The sequence below is a fragment of the Sorghum bicolor genome, chromosome 1, assembly GCF_000003195.3.
Source record: "Sorghum bicolor cultivar BTx623 chromosome 1, Sorghum_bicolor_NCBIv3, whole genome shotgun sequence".
NCBI lineage: Eukaryota > Viridiplantae > Streptophyta > Magnoliopsida > Poales > Poaceae > Sorghum > Sorghum bicolor.
Window position 1 is genome coordinate 10,617,355 of NC_012870.2, and position 18,669 is coordinate 10,636,023.

Genomic DNA, 18,669 nt, shown 5'->3' on the forward strand with positions numbered 1-18,669 from the left:
TTTAAACCTAGTTAGTTAATAATTGAATAATATTTGACAAATAAAAACAAAAATACTACCGTCACAGGTACAAGCCATGCAAATTGCACTCCATGGAATCCGCTGGTTGTCACGAAACCAGGGTCTTGTTTAGTTCTGAAAAGTGAAAAGTGAAAAGTTTTCGGTACTGTAGCACTTTCGTTTGTTTATGACAAATATTATCCCATCATAGACTAATTAGGATCAAAAGCTTCATCTCGTGATTTACAGCTAAACTGTGTAATTAGTTTTTGTTTGTGTCTATATTTAATGTTTCATGCATGTGCCACAAGATTTGATGTGACGAGAAATCTTAAAAACTTTTTAGTTTTCAGGTTGAACTAAACAAGCCCCAGCTGCGTAGACTGCCGCTTTCACTCCTGTCCTCTGCTGGCCATGCCAGTGGACGGCGAGACAAATGGCGTCGTGGCGGCGACGTACGCGCCAATAGGAAAACCACGGCATCCGCACGAGCTCCGAGGTGTCCGAGGCGCCCAACTATCGCAAGCTACCAGAGGTTCGCTTGGGGGCCGGAAAAACCTCACCTCACGCCGCGCGCGTCCGTGCAAAGGCATTTTACCGGCCTTTTGGACCTGGACACGGTTTTGGGGAGGAAAATAAAGCGTCCAGGTTCAATGAACCACCACGTTGGTTGAAGGTGAAGCAAGAAACCTCACTGACGGAGTTTGGATACGGTACCGACTTCGCTTTCGGTGGCGTTCGCCGAATTTCGCCATTGGCGAAAAATTGGCCGAATGTTGACTTTGTTCGTGATCGTGAAAATGGATGGATTGTTTAACAAATGTTTTTTTTGCGGCGCAAGGCAAACGAGTCATGCATTTCTCGTTATGGTAAAATGAAAGGGATCTATTTGTTCTGTTTGTGTCATCTCCATGCACAAGCAATAATTTAGTTATTTGCTATGTTGTCTAGTCTACATACCGCCTCATCAGTCATATCATCGTCTATATATTGTGGGACTTTATTTGTACTTAACTCAAATACAATATATTCAAAATCGTACTCGATAGAATATATAGAATATAAAATATAGGAGGAGGATCTATATATATCAGCCACTCGTTTGAAATCTTAGATTTTAGTCACTCGCTCATGCATGCGACATATGGATAAAGTGGATAACAAAGAAGGCAACAAATGTGGGCCCCTTAATCTCACCTTTGGAACATACCATATCTTGACAAAAGTTTTTTTTCTAGACCATCTTTGTCAAATATTTACTGCCTAATAAGACTGTAACAGGAACACAAAAACTCCAAGTATATAATTCAATATATGTTGCGTTTGCCGTTTGGAAATACTGCATTCACTTTGAGGTTCCCCCAAATTAAATTTCACATAAATAAAACCGTATCACACTAGGCAATTACTCTAGTATACTCTCTCCGAACAGAAAAAAACGTAATTATAGAAAATATGACGGTCAAACTAACTCAAATTTGATTAAATTTATAAAAAATAATATTAGTGTTTACATCTCTAAATAAATAGATTCTAAAAATATATTGTACAACTAATATAATAATATTTATTTTGTTTTGTGAGTGTTAATATTTTTTTATATAACTACAGTTAAAGTTTAAATTGTTTTGACTTTTACAGATATGATAATTATAATTTTTTTTTATAGACGGGAGCCCGTAGTATATGTTTGACGAGCAAAAGCGTATACCAAATCGATTGACAAGAGAGTTCAGTTCTGTGCTCAGAGTGGGGTAGGTTCGGTCCGTTCCCTACAATTTTGCAAAAAAAAGAGAGAGAACATATAGTATCTGACGTCATTTATACAGTACAGCAATACTAGGCCTTGTTTAGTTCACTCTGGAAACCAAAAAGTTTTCAAGATTTCCCGTCACATCGAATCTTGTGGCACATGCATGAAACATTAAATATAGATGAAAATAAAAAATAATTACACAGTTTAACTGGAAATCACGAGACGAATCTTTTGATCCTAGTTAGTCTATGATTAGATAATATTTGTCATAAACAAACGAAAATGTTACAGTTCCGAAAAGTTTTCACTTTTCGGAACTAAACAAGGCCCTAGTACTGTTATTGAACCCGAAACTATAGGAAATGGTACTCGATCTTACACGTACGTTAGGAATGTAAAATTATTATTATTTTTAATTTCAAATATTTCCAGAGTACGTACAGTAGTAGTAGTAATAGTATTTTGTTATTACCAAGGGGGTACGTACGTACACGTGCGACCGTGCAGCGACATGCACATGCAAACACCGCGTGAGGGAATACCGAGGCGAGGCCCACATGCGCTGGGCCGCCTGCATGTGAGTGACACCACCGATTCGGATCTTTTTTGTCAGTCCCCGCGTATCTATGGCCTTGTTTCACAAAAAAATTTACTGTGTTCGTACCGCCGCAAAGTGCTGTACTACATTTCTTTTCTTCCTTTAACGTTTGTATAGACTAGTATAGTTCAAAGCTTTTGTTTTTGACAAGTAGTAGTTTAAAGCTTTGTGATCGACGAATTTTAAGACGCTTTGAGTTTATCAGTTAAATCTATTAGTAATTAATAGTATTTTTTAAAACAAACCAGTCAACAATAATTTCTACCATGACTTATCAGCTAATAGAACAAGACGAAGTCATTTCCCACATCTCTCTATAGCTCCTTTTTTTTTTCTGTCGCCTGCGTACATGTTCAAGATTCATGAATCAGGCACTGTTATTAATTTTGTCTTTCACTGCCATACCAAAGCTAACACTAAATATATGTGCGGTAATCAAATTAAACCTGATAGTATTAAATCAGCCGGCGCAGAACATTCGGATCAATAGAATCTGTTACATATGTACATTTAACCATTTTAGAATATGTTACTAATTTGGTAGCAAAATGCAATGAATAAGATGCGGTGCGTAAATGAATCAAGCAATAATTATTCAAGTGGGTCAGAATTAAATAAGAGACGATGCAAATAAAACCGGATGCGATTCGAATAATCGGCGTGTAAATGTACGTAGTAAACTATTGACGGGATACTCCTATATGCACAATAATAAAACAATGCAATAAATATGGATGATCATAACACTCTGAGAGAATATTCGGGGTCTCCTGTTAAAATGAATTGAACGTTTCCAGTTTTGGCAGTAATAAAGACCGATTAATTGTGCGTAACTTACTTGCACCGTCTCAAATGGAATGGATTCCGCATGGGAATCGGGATATATATATATATATGTGTTGCCATTAGGGCACTCACAATACAATACTCTATCACAGAGTCTAAGACAATTAATTACATATGATTTATGGTATTTTGCTGATGTGGCAGTATATTTATTAAAGAAAGAGGTAGAAAAAATAAGACTCCAAGTCTTATTTAGACTCTAAGTCCACATTGTTCGAGGTAATAAATAACTTTAGACTCTATGATAGAGTCTGTATTGTGAGTGCCCTTAGAGGCTTATTGTGGTTTCTATAGACATTAATTGTAGTGCCACCTAAGCATTTTGCTGATGTGACAATATAGTTATTGAAGAGAGAGTAAAAATCATAGAAACTGGGTCTAAGTTAGAAACCATGTCTACACAAAAATCCAAGACATGAAGTGATATGATTGGCTAAGAATGGAGAGAGAATGAATGTGATTGGATATATTTCTAGCATTGGGAGTGCCCTTACTATTGCGCACCTGCCGTCTAGCTAAGATTCCTAAACGTAATAACTGAAAATTTCTTTCTTCCCCGCCCCTAGCTTGCAGTCTACTACCATGCATCTCACTCATTAATTTTTGCTAGTATACTAATCATTGATTTCTGTAATTGATTTATTTCCTTTCACTTGGAGTATCACCAAAATGAGCTGATTTTGACAGAAGCCATGCTCTTTTTTTCTTTGACAGAAGAAGCCATGCTTTATTAGGCCCTGTTTAGATTGGAGATGAAAATTTTTTGGGTGTCACATCGGATGCGTCGGAAGGATGTCGTGAGGGATTCTTAGAAACTAATGAAAAAACAAATTACATAGCTCATCAGGAAACTACAAGACAAATCTATTAAGCATAATTAATCTATCATTAGCACATGTGAGTTACTGTAGCACTTAAGGCTAATCATGGAGTAACTAGGCTTAAAAGATTCGTCTCACGTTTTTCAATCAAACTGTGTAATTGGTTTATTTTTTTATGTACATTTAATGTTCCATATATGTGTCCAAAGATTCGATGGGATGGACGAAAAAATTTTGGGTGGAAAACTAAACAGGGCCTTAGCCTACTACACCTACACTAGGCCATTACCCCCCTAGCTGAAAGCTGGGATCACGGGAGGGACACTATCGTCGTGGTGGTGGTGATCGTCGTGGCACAGCGCTGAAAATTCAGCCGCTGTATATAAAAGGAACCACAGGGTGACGCACGCACGCACGCATCAGTCGGCGTGCCGCTGACTCATTAGCCATCATCGACGACAGACTCATGGCAGATCGATGGGCTCTTCTTGTACACACGCATCACCTTTGCTTGCTATAGAGCAACCACTCTGGCTCATCATCACCGTCATCCTGCAACGCGCCGAAATCGACCCTGCCGCCGGCCGTCTAAGGCCGTCTTTAGTTCCTGAAGCGAAAATTTTCGTAATATTGTAGCACTTTCGTTTGTTTATGGTAATTATTATCCAACTATAGACTAACTAGATTCAAAAGATTTGTCTCGTAAATTCTGACCAAGCTAGCTATACAATTAGTTTTTATTTTCTTACTTCATGCAAGCGTCTAAAGATTTAATGTAACTGGAAATCTTGAAAAATTTTGGGTTCTAGGATCAAAGTAAACGAGGCCTAATTCAGCTAAGCCGGCCGGCCCCGCTTTGTTAATTTCCGTCAACAATCCACGTACTACGCATGCGTTCCAGCTCACAGGCACTAAACAAACCCTGCTGCAGTGCTGCTTGCATGCATTTGCGTCTCGGTTACACCAACACAGCTGCGTTGGCTGCCAAACTAGCTTGCTCGATCGTCACTGCAAGGTGCAAGCTAATTAAGCTGCCATGGGGGATAGCGGTGTCGTAGTGCGTGGCCACACGGGGTCTTTCAACCATCTATGTGATGATGAACCGAGACGCTTAATCCGTCCTCGTTTACCTGCCGGTTCATCGAACCTGCCCGCGGTTTGGGCCGGCACCGTACCGTTGCGTAACGTCGTCGTCGGGATCGATCGATCGGAGGCGGAGCGTCGTCGCGCGCGCGGCACTAGGACACTAGGGCCTTGTTTACTTCCTAAAAAATTTTACAAAATTTTTCAGATTCTCCGTCACATCAAATCTTTAGACACATGCATAAAGTATTAAATATAGATAAAAATAAAAACTAATTACACAGTTTGGTCGGAATTGACGAGACGAATCTTTTGAGTCTAGTTGGTACATGATTGGATAATATTTGTCAAATACAAACGAAAGTAGTACTATTCTTATTTTGCAAAATTTTTTGGAACTACACAAGGCCTAGGTGCGTGTGCGTGCGTGTCTACTTTGGTGGCAGTGGCACGCAGTGTGTGTCACTGCACTTTGGTGTGTCTGGAGCAAGCTAGGTTACCGCCAATTTTACCGTCCGTCACATTGAATATTTAGATATAAACATTAAATATAGACTGTTTACGAAACTAAAAATATGGTTAAAGAGAGTAATTTATGAGATAAATCTTTTAAACCTAATAAGTTTATAATTAAATATTAATTATCAAATAAAATGAAAATACTATGGTACCGAGCCATTAAACTTTAACAACCTCAACCAAACACATCTTAAGTCAGGGTTAGCTGGGAAAGCGGATATGACAACGGCTTTAGGCCTTGTTTACTTCCACCCAAAAATCCAAAATTTTTCAAGATTGTCCGTCACATCGAATCTTTAGACACATGCATGGAGTATTAAATATAGACGGAAATAAAAACTAATTGTACAGTTTGGTCGAAATTTACAAGATGAATCTTTTGAGCCTAGTTAGTCTATGTTTGGACAATATCTGTCACATACAAACAAAAAGTTACTGTAGCAATTTCAGAAGCGTACTGCTGCAATGTCCTGGCCGGTGTGTGTTGCTTGGAAGAAAGATGCTACGTATATGGTCGGGTCGGCGAAACAGCCAGGACGATGATGGCCATGCGGTTTTGATGCTGATGCATGCAATGCTTAACAGCTTAAGAGTTTGTTGATATTCTGTTGAGGAGCATGTGATGAGTTTGCATACATGCGCACACCAACACGATAGATGAAACAAACAGGGTGCTGGCAAAGTGATGTGATGTCAGGTACGCCATATTTGCATATGCATGAATTTGATATGATCATTTGATTTGATTCTTTTCTTCTAGATAATTGTTTTTTTGTTTCTATGATCTGTCTCGCCTTTTTTGTGTGTGTTTTTACGTTTAAGTGTGTACCTGTGTTTAATTTGTTTCCTTTAACTAATAAATTTTAGTGTTGGTTTTTTTTTTTGGGGGGGGGGGGGGAGCCCCTCAAGAATTCTTAAAAAAAAAAAACCACCACCATCATGTGGTTTATGTTTGTATTGGTAAAGAAAGTTAATCTAAGTATCAAATTTTAGGATCCAGTACACGTCGTTGTGGAAACTAGGTGTGGGAGAGGGAATGTTCTTGTAGAGGATGTCAACGTATGTTTTGTTTATTAGAGCATCTCCAACAGTTGGCCATTTGTACTTTGCCATTTGTTGAAAAATGCCAAGTCTAAGAACCATTTGCCAAAGGGAAAAAGAGGAGATCTCCAACAGTTGGCCATTTTTTGAGTTGCCATTCTCCTAAATTGTGGACCGACCGGGATATTCCTTTTTTTCGCGCTCTTGCCGCGATTCCTATCCTTCGCGCGCGCAGGAAATTCTGCCACCAATTCCATCGAGGATTTCATCGGAGATTGCCATCGATCGCCGGTGTACATCGCGGCGGCGCTCCGTCGTCTCGCCCCGTCGTCTCGTCGTACATATGGCCTTGTATCTATCAATCGGCAAGTACATGTATCTATCAAGTGGCAAATCAATTAGAAGAAGTACCTCAACCGTAGCTTCGTCGAAGATGGAACCCTAGCCTCGCGTCGCTGCAAGACAAGGAGGAGGCGATCGTTGTTGACGTCGAAGGAGGAGGCGACTCAATCTTCTTTCACACGCGCGCGCAATGGGGGGAGGCGGCGATGGGAGGCGCGACGGGAGGCGGCGCGATGAAAAGGACGCGAAGAAAAGGAAATAGTCGCGCGCGGGCGGGGGAAAAAAAGAGTCGCGGCAGGGAGGGGGAAGGAGGCGACCGAGCGTGGACAAGAAGTCCTGGATTCTCGGGATTCTAAATTTGCCAAACTAAAGAGCCTATGCAAAAATGCCTAGTTTGGTCTATCAAATGCCAAGTTTGGCAAAATGCATAAATCAAATGGCCAACTGTTGGAGAGCAATTTTTATGGTTTTTGACAAATTCCTAGAATGTATAACCCAAATGGCCAACTGTTGGAGATGCTCTTAACCACCTCTATTAAAAGATCACATTTAACCCGTTAATAACGGAGGCAATTGCTTTGACCATCTCGGTTAATTGATTAACCAAAGGCGGGCTATTTACAATACCCACCTCGGTTAATCAATAACAAACAAACAAAAATCCCGAGCATGTAGACTCGGTACGGGCTCGGTACCGTCTCCATTGAAAGATGGTTATGTTATGAGGCTCACCTCCATAAATCAATTTATAACAGTCGCCTCATAACGTAACCACATTTGAAAATAGATTTATAAGGACGACGGTTATAAAATGACCTTCTCGTAAGCTAGTTTTGAAGAAGGTTGTCTTAATACAACCGTCTTAATAGATTTTGTGAGACGAATATTTATGACTGTCATTATTAATAAAAATGATTGCCTCAGTTAATTGTAAGCATTAACCAAGGCGGTCAATGTCTCGCAAAAGTTCAGAGACAGCTTATTTGTGCAGCCCGGGCCTGCTGCATGCTTCCGATCAAATGTATCGCAAACTGTCAAGGCGAGAGAACGAAGCTGCGAAGCACCCGGCGCCGGCGGGCCGGCCGATCGATCGACGCGGCTGGCCTGTAGCGCGCGAGTGACTTGGCGGCGGCCGCCCGTCGTCAAAGCGGGCGGCGCGCGGGCGCACGGATTCGAAACAGAAGGACTACAGCGATAAAACGCACGGTCCCAGTTGACCTTGTGCGACGAATACACTTCTACTCCCTCCGTCCCAAATTATAAGTCATTCCAAAAATTTTGGAGAGTCAAAGTTTTTCAAGTTTGACCAAATTTATATAGCAAAATAATAACATTTTTAGTACCAACCAAGTATCATTAGATTCTTTGTTAGTTATATTTTCATAGTGTACCTATTTTATGACATAAATCTTTATATTTCTCTCTATATTTTTGGTCAAACTTGAAAATGCTTTGACTCTCTAAGATTCTTGGAATGACTTATAATTTGGAACGGAGGGAGTAGTATGGAGTATGTTGACTCACACATCAGCAGCACACTGTTGTTTTTCCACCCTTTCAAAGTCATTTCTTTTGCAAAGTGGAACTTTTGCTCCAGTTCAATTTGTGGTCAAACAAGGAAGTACAGGCTTGATTAGTCTTTTAGACCGCCCGCCGGTTGTACCCAATGTAAACAAGTCTAAAACGCAAGGTTTTTGGGTGGAACTAAACAAGGTCATAGTATATGATTAGTTTGAAAATGACCAGTTTGTGTGCGTGTCTGTATGCAATTTTATGTTCTGTTTAGTTTATAAAAATTGTCTTTTTTTCTAATCACATCGAATCTTTGACGTATACATAGAGCATTTAATATAGATAAAAAATAATTAATTGTATAATTTGTATGTAATTTGCGAGACGAATCTTTTAAATCTAATTAGTTTATAATTAGACATTAATTATCAAATAAAATAAAAATACTAAATAGTCAAATAAAAAAATTCATAAAACCTTAGTTCCAGGGATTTAGGACAGAATACCTTGCGTACCAAGCATAAGCAGATCGGTCTCACCGGTTGACCGGCCACCGACATGGCGGTCTTCCACCACCAGCGCGGATCCTACGCATGCATGCACACGTCCATATCAGCAGGGTCGGTCAAGTGGTCAACGACGCGTGGGCCTCTCGTGTCAGCGACTCAAGCTCGAGACCGATGTGTGCCTCATGCCTGACGTATGGTCAACTCGAGACTCCACGCGGCACCGACGTTTCAAACGACCGGCATCGGTTCATGTCAGCACTCCAGGCCGAACCTTCGGCCCATCCTAGCACACTTCCTCAAGAGCAATATGGAATTCCATTTGAAGCACGAAAAATCAAAAGGGAGACAAACACAAACACAAACACTAATTCTCTTGCTAGGAATTCTTGGGAATTGGTTGATAGAATTACTCCATCTATAAGTTGTAAACACATATTTCATAATGTACAATACATGCCTTGTACTTTGTGCCATTGCAAAGCTTTTCCTGGGGTGCATTCCACCCATGTAAAATCACTTAGGCCTTGTTTAGTTCACCCCGAAAACCAAAAAGTTTTCAAAATTTCCCGTCACATCGAATCTTGTGGCACATGCATGAAGCATTAAACATAAACAAAAACAAAAACTAACTACGCAGTTTGCCTGTAAATCGCGAGATGAATCTTTTGACCCTAGTTAGTTTATAATTGGACAATATTTACCACAAACAAACGAAAATGCTACGCATCTAAACAAGGCCTTATGTTTGGATAGAATTCAGCTGTTTATTAAAAAAGTGGGCGGGGCAAGGGAGGTAGAATATACACGGTTTAGATAGGCCAATTTAATGTTTCAATATCAAAGTTTACTAATGTACTATAGCATCCTTTATAGAATTGTAAAAATGAGGTGGGGCTATAGCGGATATTGCGAATTACTGTACTAATAATACTAGGATACATCGCTTCAGGAAGCTTGCCAAGACCGCGATCAAAAGCTTGACGAAGAACCTCCTCAAATGAAAAAACTCACATATCCTCCTTGAAGACTATTTGGACATGAAAGAGGGAACCATGATAGATTTTAGATGTTTATTATGAGCCATGCACAACCAAAAGATCAGGCTACACTACACGTAACACATAAACCACTCTGCATCATCGCCCAATGCAAAAGGATATCGCTGTTGGTGGAACCATTACCATTCTTGTATACAGCATAGCGTTCATGTTTACTCCTGTCATGCCTAGTGTCTTTTCCTGCCCTTAAGAACACATGCTCTCACTATCTCACCTAACCACATTAAAAAGTGTACAAACACACATCTTAATGCACTTTCGTATTGAGATGTATGTTTGCATAGTTCTTAAAGCGAATTTAATGGACAAGAGGGTAAGAGCATATGCCCTTAATGGCAGAAAAAACTTCGCCACCCAGTGTGTAGTAGGAATAGGAATATACTATCCACCACAACGTGATGCGGACAACTCGCAAGAGAAGGATTAAGGAATACACGCACGATAACACGACAAGCCATTAGATGCTGTGGCCGATGGCACAGAAGAGGGAAAAAAAAAAGCCAAAAACAGCCGTGCCTTTAGCTTTAGTGAGCAGTGAGTAGGATCGTACTGCAGTACTTGCACTAGAAAGGATTTTGGCATCACAGGGCTGGTCCCTGGCTTCCTGCCTCTTCCATCACAAACAGCGCCATGGTTGGCAACTTGCCGTGGCGTCGAGCATCTTCCCAAATTCTTGGGTGTTCTGTCCAGGTACAATTCTAAGCATAAGGCTTTAACTATTCCCTAAGCTAGTGCATGTTGCTATTCCCAAATTCTACTAGCAATATCTGTACAAATATATTTATAGTCAAAAGAAGTAGCTTGTAGAAATACTACAGATCATATTAGCACATGACAGTCAGTGAGTCACCAGTGAAAAAAAAATAAGCCATCATTATAACATGCAGGCTTACGGTTCAACGTGCTACAAGACGGCATACGACATGGTTGCAGGATCCATTGGTTTCAATGGACTGAGCCACCGACATGAGTTTCCTTTGCACTTGAGCCCCGCTTTAATTTGGAATGATGCACAAAGCTTCCAGATTCCTGCTGCATAATTCGAACTATTTAAGTTTTAACCTCCTCCCTATGAAACATAATTCCTTATCGAATAATCAGAGCCCCTTGTCGATAATCAGAGTCTGCAAAGCTAGTGGATTCCAGGAGCTTCTGCAAATGATAAGGCCCGACATCCATACATGGGCAACTCTCTGAAGCCTGAAATCCCTTCCCAACAAATAAAGCGAAATATTCCCTCAAATTCTCTGAACCAAGAAAAGGCCACCAGCATACAACTCATTATATGCATTGCACTTGCACGTATGAAGCTCCGACACAGGCCGCGATAACTCAGCTTTCTTTACGTGATCTGATTGCTAGAGTACTTCCCAAAGAGAAGCCGAGAGAGTATCATTCACCAACCTGGCAGTGCTTAATTCAGCTAAGTGATGGACCAATCAGTAGCCTCCCAATGCTATTTTAGACGATCACAGATCTATCAACACCACCAAACCCAAGCCAGCACACTGCAAGACACCAAAAGGATTGAAAGCAAGCTGCCAAATGGCATGATGTGCAGGAACACCAACCCTGCGTGATTCAGAGTCAGAAAGGCAATTATATGAGTCCATGGGCATTGTCATTGACAAGGCAAAGATAACCACAGTTTCACGAGAAAATATGCACCGTGGCACGCTGGCCACTGGAGACAACAACTTGCCTATATTGGCATAGACAGGATGATAATGTTGGTTAAGACAACGAGTGCTGTGCTATACACATGAAAACTTCCTTTCATAAATAAAGGACTTTATATAAAGACATAAATAATGAGAAGCAGCACGATCTGAAGCATCTAGGTCCCCCACTTTTTTTTAATATAAGAATGAACTGTAGCTGTGAGGACATGCCAAAGCCTAGTAGATATTTTATGTTCGTACCTGAATATGATTGGTCCATCACTGATCTCTGTTTGTACTTGTGAACATGTGAGATCCAAGTTGAAAGCAGCACATGATCGTTTCAATAGTGGTTCGCGGAAAACTACATTGCTCGAGTAGGACTGTAGGAGGCAGGGAACTGTACAAGTTCAGTTCTGAAACAAGTAGCTGATGTTCCAGATGGCAACTACTCACCAAACAAACATAATAAGGGCTGTCACTATCGCTGGAAAATAACGAGGGATTTATGCACAATGACATCAGAATCACTAACAAAAGATTAGGAGAAATGGAAGTTGACAAATGTTGTCTTAGCACCACGTATAGAGAATTAATAACTATTACAGATTACACATGCAACTACAACCACCACATAATTTCTTTCAAGAAGTCAAAGTTTTGAAACATCCTATAGAATTCAGCCCACAATGAGTAAATAGTTGAGGCAAATATAAACTTTTTCCTCTGCTTCTTAAATTTAATTGAAGACAAAAAAAAGATAAAGATCAGGAATAAAAAGAAATACAAACAACATGTTTGGTTTGGCAGAACTCATCTGGCATCAGCTGAACCTGGCGACATAGAATGGGTTGGTCCGGCACTTTTTACAGAGTGGCTTTGTATTTCAAGTCCGCTTACAATCAACTCTCCTTGGAAGCACTTGATGACAGATGGTGCAGTTCCACGCTGCAAACCAAACAGCTTTGTCAGCTTCGGCTCTAGGATCGGGATGACCTCATGCCACAAACCAAACATGTTGAAACTCTTACCACCTTTCCTTGTCTCTCTTTTCTCATATTTCATCAATAAAGCTGGAAATACTCCCTTCTAAATTATAGGTTGTTTTGGCTTTTCAACTATATATTTATGTGCATAACAAAAGCTAGGTACCTAAAAGAACTAAAATGAACTATAGTTTGGGACAGATGGAGTAACATACAAATGTCTTCTTAGGTAATAGTCTTGTTTAGGATAAGCAAATCTTAAAAGTTCCAGACATTCTTTTATATTATGTAAGTCAGAAACAGTACTCAAATATATAAGCTAAACTTGTAAAGGGGAACAGTGGAAGTTTTGCAATGAAAGTAGGATGTTACTAACTAGTGCTTGAATCACCTAAGACAGAACCTGAACAGTTCAATACTACTAGACAAAAAGCAAACTGACACAGCAGTAAAGCAGTAGAGAGCCATGTTCCCAGAATGGTTTGTTTTTTTTTAACAACCACAAGTAGTGTTTTGTTGCTTTATCCAACATTTGATGTTCTGCAGTGCCAGCCAGCGCAGGGATCAACCTTTGCTTTATCTTTGCTTACATTAGGATGCCCTTTTCAGGTGTCATCACAGATCCCATTAGTACTTTGGAGGCAAAGTCATGGGAATGCTGTGATGTAGCTCAGTGGCTGACTCTATAATCTTTCGGCACAGCATATGTTATGTAAAAATATGCATTTGATTACTTGTACCTAGACAGCCTAGTGGTTGGTAGCTCAGCATACAAAACATAGGGCATGTCCTCTATACAAGTAAGAGAAAGTGTGTTTGTTTCCAGTTGCAGCAGACAAGACAAGCAATGCACTAACAGTTCTCATTGCCATTCGAATAGTTCCTGAGACAACGAAGTCATTTTAAAACCTTAATTATCAATATTATGACGAGCCAATAACACTTCTTCAAAAATGAAAGAAGTGTAAGACGAGCAGTTACCACCACCATAAACAAATCTGTTATAAGAGGAATCAACTTATTGTGTATAAACAGCAAGCGTTGAAGCAATCAGACGAATACTGAAAAGGAAAAACACAGATGCATTCTCGAACACGCAAGAGAACTGTGTATCATTGTATTAATTAAAGATGAAAAAAAAGATATATATACCAACCCAATAGGACATGTCCTCGATCCCAAACACCTAAGCATCTATGACAGAGCTAGTTAGGAAGGAAAGCCCCTTAGCCCCTGCCAAACTCCAATATTTCATCTCCTCAGTGGCCAGCAAAAGAGCGCAATGTAGATAGGGTGATCCTCCATCAAACACACACATATTTTGGTGATTCCATAGCATCCATGCTCCTAGGATGACAATGGAATTCAGTCCTTGCAGCATTTGGCCACTGACCATGTCATTTGTCCATGCCCACCCGCCATCAAAGGATGTTTCTTCAGATTGTGCAGATAAACTCCAAAAGAAAGATAATTTAAAAAGACCAAGCAGAAGTTGAAAGTGAGTGGTCATATTGTTTATCATGAAAATATCTAAAAAAAATAACTATTCAACTATAAACAAAGGCATAATAGCAATTGTATATGCATAAAAAATTCTATCAATTGGCAAAACAAGACCACTTGAAAGATATTGATCTACCAAAAGAATACATGAATGGAAAGGAACACTACCATTTTCAGTGAGCGACAGACATGTAGACGCACACATCTATTACCATAGCAAAACCAGATTGCTTATGAGTCAGGATGCACTTACCTGTTAACAAAACAAGCTTTCATCTAAAAGCATTCCTTGTGAGCACTAACTAAGTAAGGCTGAAGTAAGTTGAAATGACAGCAATAGAAGTTGATAGTGCATTTTATTTTAGGGCAGCACCATATCAGGTTAGCAGTGGTGGATCATGCAAGGTCTTGTAATAAGTCATGTGAAAGACATCATTGTGGTGCAGGCATAATACCAGGAGTTTTGCAGATCGTAATTCTCATCAAGTAGATATATTTGACATTAACAAGAACCAAACCCAACCGAGAAGCCACATATCTACGATACCATGTCAGCCTTTCAGCTATGTGAACCCAACATAACTTATTTGTTCTTGCAATGGGTGGAAAGCAATTTCTGATTTTGCTGTTTCTTTTATATAGTATATTCAGATTGTATTGAAAGATCAAGGAAAACCCCTTCATCATTATTCAGTATTAATTGCTCAACTCTGTTGCAACAAATTGCTGTAATAACTTTTTTCATGCGCATGATTTTCCTTTATACTCATAAATTTATGCATTATGTATTGAAGGATCAAGGAAAATCCCATGGCGTGATCATGCAGTGTCAATTTGTCAACTTTGTGCAACAGATTGTTGTACAATAACCTTTTTTTCATACATTGGACAACAACCACCAAAATGAAGAGGAAGGAGCAGAATGCCCAAATCTTTCATTCTAGAAGAAAATAGAAAATCCCTGCTGTCGACAGTAATCCATACTCTCTACTTCTAACATTACCACACAAAAGAACAGAGCATCAAGAAGATAGCAGTCAATCTGAATTTTCTGCTATACTAACAGATTCATTTAAAGCAGAATAGTGTAGTACAACTCTGCTCCATATTAATAATGGAGAGTTTATTCCCATGTATCGAGGCCTGCACAGAAACCAATGAAGGTTCAATGGTTCATCTCTACTAGCCTACTAGGAATGCCAAAGAGATATAGTAGAAGGTCTAGCTTAATACGAGTTTATTCTGAAATTTCAAGCATCCGAGAACAGCTTAGTTTGCAAATTAATTCAACTAGTGACTGAAGTGCTGTTCTTTAAGAGAAATAATTCTTGGAAGGGACAAATGTGGACTTGGGGCGGGCCTGCTAGTACCAAAAGGCTTATAGCAAGCATTAGCCAGAATATCTAGTCGGTATCCTGAACCTCGACTAGGGGCTACAACTCGATTAGACCAACTAGTTTTCTGGCCATCTCATTAGTTGTCGACTAATCATGATCAGTTGGAGGACCAGAAACAGAATGGAACTGGGCAGCTAAGGTCTAAGGACATGGGCTGCATCTGGGATGGCTTAGGCCACTTGGGCTCATGTTTTTCAGCCCAATTTGTAACCCTACATGCAGCCACCACCCTAGAGTTATCTTCCTGCTTGATTTGTACTCTAGATCTAGAACTCTGAGTATATATTACGAATAGGACCGACCAGGGTCGAGTTGCCCTGGTTGACAACTAACTGCAACTAATCACCTTGTTGTTCCATGTTGAGTAGGATTGACTAGACGACTTGATAACACTGGTCATTATTTTTAAAAGGATTGCAACCTTAACTACAGCGCTAACCGCGTTATACAAGGATCAAACACTATATCAAAACTGTGAAGATTTACTGTTGAGTTATCATGGTGCATCATGGTGTCCCTTAACTTCTATGGAGATACATGACATAATTACAAGATTACCCTGGAATGTTTCAGCTGTCCATAAACCGAAGAAAAACAGTTCACTCCAAACATTCCAGGTACTAGCTTGTGTGCACCATGGCGTGCAGAGGCTGGAATTGATTTTTCTTTTATCTAAAAAAGAAATAGCTCTAAGCCTCTTACCATTTCTGCATTCTATGCAGTGTCAAACGGTCTCATCAGAGTGTTAATATGTTAATAATTAATCAAGCCTCCCACAATTCTTCATTATTAAAGAGCCAGTGAAACTACATGATGCCATCATAGTAAGAAGTTCCATGAGTAACAGGTCAGCAGATTCATTTTTCTGTATGTTATGTTTCTCATCCCTCAAAAGGTAAACTAGATTAAACAAAATATTCCTTTACTATGAATCAGCATAAATGGTGAAGATAGAAACTAACAACCAGAGAAATGAAAACAAAGAAAAGTTAACAAGTAGATAACAGCAACAGAAACAGACACAAAGTTAAGGGGTTGAAGTCCTGTCAATTTGACCTTTGGGTTGTAACATGAACAAAAATATGCCACCTGCAACTGAAACATTCAGTGATTCAAAAGTACCTTCCATTGGAATGTTTACAAGCTCACATGCCTGGAGGGTCTCTGCAGAGAGGCCATTGCCCTCACTTCCTAACACTAAGCACAGAGACTCATTCAACAGTGAATCAGCTAGTTCTTTGGACAGCGAGTAGATTCCTTTGGATGCATCACTGCTACTTTCTGGATGGCCTGCCATCATCTTCATACCATACTTTGTCATCAATGCATGCAGGTCATGCCAGGTACCAGAGACAATAGGAAGCTGCAAAGAGGCTCCACGGGCTGCACGAATAGCCTTTTCATTGAAAGGATCACAACAAGCCGGAAGAAGGAATACTCCATCCTGATGGCATTTGGGTTTAGAGGTTGTTAGAAGTGCAGAGTTGGAACAGCAAATACTAGAGTGTTTGGTTGTCTACCGAAGATAGCTAATACATATAAATCATGTGTTGTGTACTCCATAAAAAAACATTGTTACAATGGAATCAGATAAGGACATCCCATCCTATATTACATAAGAGCAGAATCAATTTCTTTTTAGCAAAGGAGTACTGGAGCAGAATGAAATTTAGTGGCATTCCTCAAACTCTCTGGTAAGGTGGGCTAGTGGCAAGAGATTATTTAACACCATGCAATGCAGCAGTAGTACAGTCTGGCATACAGTACTTCAATAAGTAACCTTAAGGAAAGAATATGGCATACCCATTTGAAAGCACAAGCTGATCTTATCAGTGTTCCAAGGTTACCAGGATCCTACAAGGTAAGGACGCCATGGTTAGCATGAGACGCACTGAATGCATATATGTGCATAACTACATTTGCTTCAAACAAAAACAGCATGCACGGATTGAACCATGCTTTTCATTCTACTGCATAAAGAGACAGTAATCATCTCTGCACAGTGGTGTTGGTGGCCTTGGTGGGCACTGCATATCCACACCTGAATCCCATCAAGGACTAGAATCCTCTTTGGATAACTGAGCAACCCATCAAGGGCATCCCCGTCCTCATGGCTCCCGAGGTCGCGGAAATGGTTAGGCATGTGCATGACAGCAATCGCCTCGGTGGAATCAACCGACTGCATCCCGGACACCTTCTTCATCACCGCGGCGCTGACATGCACGACGTCACCGGAGAACTCGCGCAGCGCCTCCGGGACCTCTACGCCGTCCATGAGAAGCAAGTAATCGATGGCGTCGAGCTCAAACCTACACACCTCCCTGTAGCAAGGGGCAGAAGCACAGGTTTATTAGGAAGAGAAGCCTCGCAGTTGCAAGTAAAGTGACAAGGGCCTGGAGTTGCAGAAGAGTACAGGATGGGCGCGAGGCCGACGAGGAGGAGGCGGCGGCAGGAGCGGCGGTACGCTGCGGAGAGCCGGAGCTTGACGCAGTGCTTCACCAGCGGGTTCGCCACGCTCGCCACCTGCTTGCGCTTTTGCCCGCCCAGGGAGGAAGCCGCCGGCTTCGCCGCGGCAGCGGCCGTAGCAACGCCGGCATGGGAAGAGGACACGCCGCGAAGGCGAAGGGGGCGCTCCAGGTTCGCCGGGAAGTTGGTCGCCGCCGAGAGCGGCGGCGGAGACGGCGGGGCGCGCACCAGTAACATCGGAGTGGCCACTGGCGAGCGCGGCCGTGGCGAGTGCGTTTGTTAACATCTGGAAATTATTCCTTCGCCAATTCCATTCGTTAATCGTGATCCGTCAAAAGCATTTGCCATTCGCTATCACGGCCTGCCTGAAACAAGATTTGAACTTGGGCACATTTTTTATGTCCATTTAAAATTCTCGCGCATTTCATACTGATTATTGAAGCTTGGTCACTGACCATTTTGCACATCACAAGCATCCCCATTCCCCGGCTTAAATTTCACGTTTGCTACTTGCGAGGATAGTGATTCATCCAGAGCCAGACCGCTCGGTACACAGTGAGCGCCAAAATTT

General features: G+C 40.8%; 1 protein-coding gene across 5 annotated transcripts; it reads right to left on the reverse strand.

Moving 5' to 3' along the window:
- On the reverse strand, positions 10,841-18,565 carry LOC8054161 (uncharacterized tRNA/rRNA methyltransferase YsgA). 5 transcript variants are annotated; one of them, XR_002449190.1, is made up of 6 exons: positions 18,046-18,565; positions 17,674-17,953; positions 17,436-17,486; positions 16,755-17,076; positions 12,008-12,694; positions 10,841-11,657 (listed from the first exon to the last, which is right to left on the reverse strand). XR_002449190.1 is itself a non-coding variant. In XM_021451243.1 (5 exons), exons 1-5 carry the CDS (start codon positions 18,333-18,335, stop codon positions 12,633-12,635), a joined length of 1,005 nt encoding a protein of 334 aa, XP_021306918.1. In that variant the 5' UTR covers positions 18,336-18,565; the 3' UTR covers positions 10,841-12,632. The 5 variants fall into 5 exon arrangements, 4 of the variants coding, with proteins under 4 accessions (XP_021306918.1, XP_021306917.1, XP_021306919.1 ...); XM_021451243.1 differs by having other exon boundaries at positions 10,841-12,694; XM_021451242.1 differs by lacking the exons at positions 10,841-11,657; positions 12,008-12,694 and adding an exon at positions 12,716-14,488.

What these genes read in the sequence shown, in the direction of transcription:
- LOC8054161 (XM_002466614.2), bottom strand. Translation starts at nt 18,335, where the DNA reads ATGTTACTGGTGCGCGCCCCGCCGTCTCCGCCGCCGCTCTCGGCGGCG. An exon ending in GTCGGCCTCGCGCCCATCCT is followed by an intron (nt 17,954 to 18,045) that starts GTACTCTTCTGC and finishes CCCTTGCTACAG; the next exon opens with GGAGGTGTGTAGGTTTGAGC. An exon ending in TAGTCCTTGATGGGATTCAG is followed by an intron (nt 17,487 to 17,673) that starts GTGTGGATATGC and finishes CTTACCTTGTAG; the next exon opens with GATCCTGGTAACCTTGGAAC.